Raw genomic sequence first — 6,569 nt, forward strand, 5'->3', positions numbered from 1 at the left:
ATGATGATGATGATGATGATGATGATGATGATGATGATGATGATGATGATGATGATGATGATGATGATGATGATGGGCGGACCGAGCGCAGCGGAGCGATAGGGCGCATTTGTTCAATTTCCCTTCAACACCGCTTCCCCTCCCCACCACCCAGCCTCCCATCTCTCCCCCCCTTTTTTTCCCGGACACACGACGACAAGCCCGTGTGACGGCCGTGTCCCCCCACCCCACCCCAACCTCCAACTCACACACGTGCATTGATCCAATGTATTATTCACGAGCGAAACTTCAGCAACTTATCCAGCGGACATGGCTACCGGTTTGAGGAGTGACGGGCGGCCAGGTCAGCGGGAGGAGGCGGGGGCCAGCGGCGGCGGCTGTGGAGCGGAGCCGGGCGGATGCTCGGCGCGCAGGACGGCTGTCGGAGGAGACCAGGGGGGCTGTTTGAGGAGCAGCCTGAGAGCCGGCGCAGCGGGGATGCTGGCGAACTGTCTGCTGTCCGTGGCACCGCTGTTGCTCCTTGTCCGGTGCGCCGTGGCCGCAGAGGGTAAGCAGATGTAATGATGCGCTCCGGGCACGCTGGGTTTGTTGCGCCAGCCTCTTCAGAGCTGCACTGCGTGTGGCACCTTACTGTGGAAGAAAGAGAGAGGGGAATAGAGAGCACACTGGGTGGAAAAAAAAAAGGGATCTTTTGTTTTCTGCAGGCAGCGTTTTGTAAATCCACTGCAGGGTGCATGATTCACCGTGCGGACGRATGCATATGTTAAAGCAAAGATTAAAGAAATAACTTTAATCTTTAAATTATATGTGATGCTCAGGATGATCTCTTTACGCATGCTGTTGTTGAAGTGAAAATAAAAGCTGTCACTGATTGTGTCCTGAAGGCAGGATGCTCAAACTGCTCTGACATGATCCTTTAGAGGACTGTGGTGACTCGGCTCTGCTCAGCTCAGGGTTGGCTGCTGGGCTCTGCAGCTCCTCTCCTGTATGAAGATGTTTGGACTCTTTTGTTCCACTGATCTGCACTCAGCAAAGCATCTTGCATGCTCAGTCCACTCTTGGCTTTTCCTCTGAGTTGCACTTCCACAACAAAGGCTTTAAAATAGTGTGCTGGTGAGCTGCAGGGAGTTATTTTGGGGGKGGGGGTGGGGGGGGGATGCAGTGCATCTTACAGGGCAGTCTGTGCTTTTTTAGACCATCTGGGACAGAACTAATGACACACATACTGAGGTCCACTGTGGGGCTTGTTTTGGAAGGCAGCTGAGGGGAGCTTGGCCCATTTAGCTGCTCTTCAACCAACATTTCTGAGAGAGTGCATTTGGCTGCACACACACACACACACACACACACACACACACACACACACACNCACACACACACACACACACACACACACACACACACACACACACACACACACACACACACACACACACTTTTCTCTATTTGTGCCACTTGATGGCTCCTAGAACTGTCTGTGGAGCCACGGCTGAAAAAGAGAGAGAAGAAAGAAAGATAGAAAGAAAGAAAGAAAGAAAGAAAGAAAGAAAGAAAGAAAGAAAGAAAGAAAACCAAGCTGCTCTTTGCAGGTGCTGAACAAACAGCAGCTCCCTCCTCCTTCAGTCTGCAAACTGTGATGTCGCGGCTGCAGGCTCACCTCTGCTGATGCACTGCTACAGTAGCAGTCTCCTCCTCCCCCTCGGTGCCTCCTCTCCTCCTCCTCCTCCTCCTCCTCCTCCTGGCCTTATAACATCCATTCTTAAACACAAGTGCAGCAGCACCACCTGATCTGTGCCGCAAATATCTGGGAACAGAAGCATCTGAAGTCAGATTTGAAGGTCTTAGAAATAATGCAGCAAATAATCTCGTGTTGTTGAGCAGAAGCACCACCTCGGTAATTACCTGCTGGATTATAATCTCTAATTTTTTTTGGTGGTTCCTTGTAAATTAAGGTAAATAAGACAGATCCCCCTTTGAGCTTCTCCTAATAGTGATCCAATAAAAACATAACCTATCAAACACCTGAGGATATCTATCATCAGCTATTTTATTTCTGCACAGCCACGATTTGATTTTAAAGACCTATTTGCTGGGAGGCAACAGTGCCAACTAATACATTAACAGATGAACATGTACATAACCAAGCCATAAAGTCCTCGGAAAGTTCGATTGTGGCGATGCATAGGTTAGGAGAATATTTTGGAAATGCTTCTAAAGCKTTGAGTGCTGCAGGCAGGCGCAGCATGCTAATGGAAGTTTTGAACCACCTCTTCAAGTTCGAGCCGAAAAAAACAAAAAAACACCTCACATGATCGGTCATGGTCACAGAGGAGACACTCACCTGCACAAAGAACAACAATCATCTCAGCTGCAACTCATCCATTAAGTCTTTATGCTGTAGTGCTTAGATCAAAGCTGCTCTTGAAAAAATACACGGAATGGYCCTTTTTAGAGGTCGCCAAATGGTTTCGGAGAGAAAAATGACGGGGGAAAAAAAGCCTAGACTAAAACCCTTTTTTGAGCTTTTTTTATGACAATTTTGTGAAGGATCTTCCTGAAAGAATAGCAAGAAAAGCTTGAGTCCTGGTTCGCAAAGCTGAAAGGAAACACATTGCGCTTTTAAATACGTATTTTTCCACATTTAAATCATTCATTTGGAGTCTATTTAAAGTGGAACTGCAATGTTTTGGTTTGAATTCCCCCTTATTGCAATTCCACAAGCCCCTCTTTCATCCCTTTTCTTTGGTCTGTGTCAGATCAACTCACTTTGAGGCTGTCTCTTTAAATCCAAACGAGGCGCTTCATGACCCCCCGGCTTCCAGATTGGCCCGTTCTAGCTTTATAGAGGGGTTTATGACTATATAGCAGCGCAGAAATGTTTTATTTATAAATTAATTAAAAGAAATCAACAGCAGAAGACTTGTCTATCCAGCCTTACTCTGTCCTTGAGAGTCCAAGTAGACAACAGAATGTTTTTCATGGTTAAAAAATGGATTTTTCATGACATGTCTCCTTTAAAGAAGCTTCAATAACTGCAATTTTTAAAATATGGTTAATGAAGAAACAAGAGAAACACAAAAAGGGTGTGATTTTTTTCAGGTTTGCTGCAAAAGATAAAACAACACAGAAACAGCTGTAGTGAATGAAAACCTTAGTGAGAGACATTAATATCCAAACTCACTGCCATCCTTCCTAATGTCTGAACCAGAACAACCTGGGTTGTATGGTATTCGGTCCTGTGGCATTTCCCGTTTGGACCGTTCAGAGAATAGCGGATTCATTTTCACAACAAAGATGAATTGCTGTGTTTTGCTCCGATCTCTAATTTCCTAGCCTGGTAAAAACCAGCCCCTTGTTTTACACTTTGCTTCTCACAGAGGGTCTCTGGACCCTCGGCTATTGAGAAACGACTGCTTGCTGGAGGTGTGGACTCCGTTGAAGTTTAAAACGATTGGATCTGATTTTACCCAATTGCAAACGTTTGGCCGTGACGTATGTAGTGTGCCAGCTCGAACGTGAAGGAAGCTACTCAAGAAGCTAACTAAACCCCGCGGCGAGGAGAGCCACGACATCTTTGCCAGCAATAAGATGTCTTAAACATTCCTGTTGCTCCGAATTTAATCGCTCAATATTGGGAAGCCTTGTCAACACAGACTGAATTTCTTCCTTCATTTCTTCTGCTACCATTGCTAAACAGCAGCACAGAAAAATCGATGTCATCGTTCACAGCTCCGCCTCCTGTTCGCTGATTGGCTCTGTTGAAATTCGACCGGAGAAATCCACATCGATGGGAGAAAGCCCAGACGAGAGCACAGAACAGAGAATTGCGAAGGAAGTCCAGGCAAACTTCCTAGTTCTGTCATCAGGCTCACAGCTGTTAAAATGGCTGAATGTCTGACGTCAGGTTTCTCCTCCAACCACAAACCTGCTTGTTGCTCACGAGTGCTGACAGCTTGTCTTGGACAGGCGCTGACCTCACAGACTTCTGAATAAAATGCTATCCCTGTGCTGGCAAAGTCATAAAAAAAACAGCTTAAGAATCCGACCGAAAGCCATTTTCTCTTTCTGATTCAAACTCTGGGTTTTATTTAGACAGTTAATGCATCAAATGGCTTGTGTCACTCCCTGCGGTTTTTCCTTCTTTTTAAGCTTTTATACCTGAGCTTTTTTTTTTTTKTTTKTTTTGTGTGGTGCAACGTTTTTTTTCTCTTCCATTCTGCTAAAGGCTTTTTTTTTAGAGTTGCCCAGATGGTTAAGGGTCAAAATCTCCAAGGAAGGGGTTTGTAAAAGAGGAAAACTAACACTCGCTCTTGTTTTAATGTCCTATCTGCATGAGAGAAGAGATTTAGGATCATTCAGAGGGCATTTTTATTACCTTGTTGCAGTGATTTACTTGTAATTATGTTGTGGTTAAACCTTTGATGAGGATGCAAGATGTGTGCAGCTGCTCCTGTAGTGTGTGTTTGATTTCAGTCGAAATAATGTTTTAGGGTTTTTTTCCCACTCTTTTGGATTTACTGTTCGCCTGAGACTTGAACATTTGTCTTTGTGGAAAGTTTTCAAACTGTATCTCACACTTACTTCTTCAGGGTGGGGAGGTACATGTTACACAGCTTTTAATCTGCTTCTTTTTGCATCCTCCTTGTTTTGACAGGAAGACAATATGAGTTCTGTTCAGCATTAGGGAGGAGAGAGAGAGAGAGAGAGAGAGAGAGAGAGAGAGAGAGAGAGAGAGAGAGAGAGAGAGAGAGAGAGAGAGAGAAATAAAGCAACAGAGATGCAGCGCTGGCAATCCATCAGAGTGGAACGTTTGCCGTTATCCACCCCTGCTATAATTCACTCCCAGGACAATTTCAGTTTCTGTCGAAGATTTTAAAAAGTCAGACGAGAGCAGTTTTTATTTTATTTTTTATTTTTCCTCTTTCACCCTCAGCACTCTAAATAAAGCAGGCTGCACTTCTAAAACACATAAGTGATGTTTCTTCTCATTGACATCACGTATCATCTGCCTTGCATCATCCCACCTATAGTGCAATCAGGGAATATTGTTGGTGTGTGACGGTTTAGCTCTACAGTCCCCCCCGTGTTTTGCTGTACCTTTAAGCCTGTGTTCTTTTGTTTCTTTTTTTTCTGCCTGTTTGGCTGAGGCTGATGGCAGATGAAGGCTTGGCTCTGCTGCTGCCTGAGAAAGGGCAGCAGGCTGCCTGATTTATTGGTACACTGTATAACACACCACACAGCTCTCTGCACAAGGCCAGTGTTAATCACACTGCATCTCACTGGACTCTGGCAAACAGCAAAAACATAAGAACATCTAGTTTGGTTCCATCTGTTTTTTTTTTTTGAAGGCATGACAATAGTGCCGCTTGTGTATTTAATTAATTTCACACTAGATTTGTTCTCRAAAAGCCATTCGTTTGGAGTAGAAGCTCAGATAGCCTTAATTTCAAACAATGTTGTGCATCAAAAACATCCAAATGTAGAAAAAGCGGAAGATGAGCTTGGCCTGTTTTGACCCTCACAATCCTAAACACGCATAGGTCTAATTAWGTAAAAAARAGACCTACTTACTTGRGCTGKGCAATRAATCAATAACAATATATGTTATTAGATACATGATCRATWTCAATAGAAAATATGTTMGAAAAYCGCAATGCATTCTGKGGGGATGTAGGCAGAGGAAAGGCTTTAGCTGCTCAACCTCTCATGGAACAGCTAAGCAAGGGTGGAGGGATGAACAACTCACTCACTCTGTGGTAAGTTAGCAATAACCGGCTGAGTAATGTTCACCAGCAGTTTCATGTTTCATCTCATTACTGCTTCAAAATAAAAAAAGAACAACATGGAGTGAAAGGAGAAAATGAGTGCAACAGCTCCAGAGGAAATTGTGGATAAAAGAGGAAAGGTCGCATCACCAGTTTGGCAGGATTAATCAGCCTTTTTTCTCCTTTCAAATGGGTAAAACAAAAATCTTATCAATAATTATCAATATTGACTGATACAGTATAGCGATACATTGAAATATCGCGATATTTCATTTCCCGATACTGTATCGAAATTCTAAAGCCCTGTATCGACTTTTTATTAAGGTTTAAAATGTCAGCTTTCCTGCCAGCCGTTCATTTTTATGTTGTAGTTCAGCCTCTGACCACTAGTTGGCAGCAGTGAGCCAGTCATTTGGCTCCACTACCTCTTGAGGTAGAGGCTATTATTAAGTGTTGGGTGACCATATTGTAAATTAATATTAAAATCTAAAAGTTGCAAAAATATATATTTTCAACCTATTTATTGGCAAATTTAGCCTGATAATTGAAAACATGGATGAAATAAGAAATATGAAACAAATAAAATAAAATACATACAAAGTAGAACACAGCTAAATGTATCAAAAGTATGTCTATGTAATATTAGAATTTTCTGAGACAATGAATTTTGGTTTTTCATTTTTTTCCCTGTAAGAGGTTTTTATTTAATAGAGTTTTTGGACCAAAAAAATTGCAATATATCGCCTTGCTTACAGTATCGCAATATATCGGGATATATCGTATCGTGACCCCTCTGTTATGATA

The 6,569-nt window shown here is 43.1% G+C and overlaps 1 protein-coding gene across 2 annotated transcripts in view; it reads left to right on the top strand.

The window, feature by feature from the left end:
• The first annotated feature begins 7 nt into the window (after window positions 1–7).
• kiaa1549lb (KIAA1549-like b) overlaps window positions 8–6,569 on the top strand; it is a 71,076-nt gene continuing 64,514 nt past the window's right edge. Inside the window, exon 1 of one of the 2 annotated variants that reach the window (XM_014001888.1) lies at window positions 8–547. In XM_014001888.1, coding sequence (XP_013857342.1) covers window positions 310–547 — 238 coding nt within the window. In that variant the 5' untranslated portion in view covers window positions 8–309. The remainder of the gene's footprint in view (window positions 548–6,569) is intronic. The other variant, XM_014001887.1, reaches the window with a different exon arrangement.

This window comes from Austrofundulus limnaeus, unplaced genomic scaffold, assembly GCF_001266775.1.
Source record: "Austrofundulus limnaeus strain Quisiro unplaced genomic scaffold, Austrofundulus_limnaeus-1.0 Scaffold10, whole genome shotgun sequence".
In the NCBI taxonomy this organism is placed as follows: Eukaryota; Metazoa; Chordata; class Actinopteri; order Cyprinodontiformes; family Rivulidae; genus Austrofundulus; species Austrofundulus limnaeus.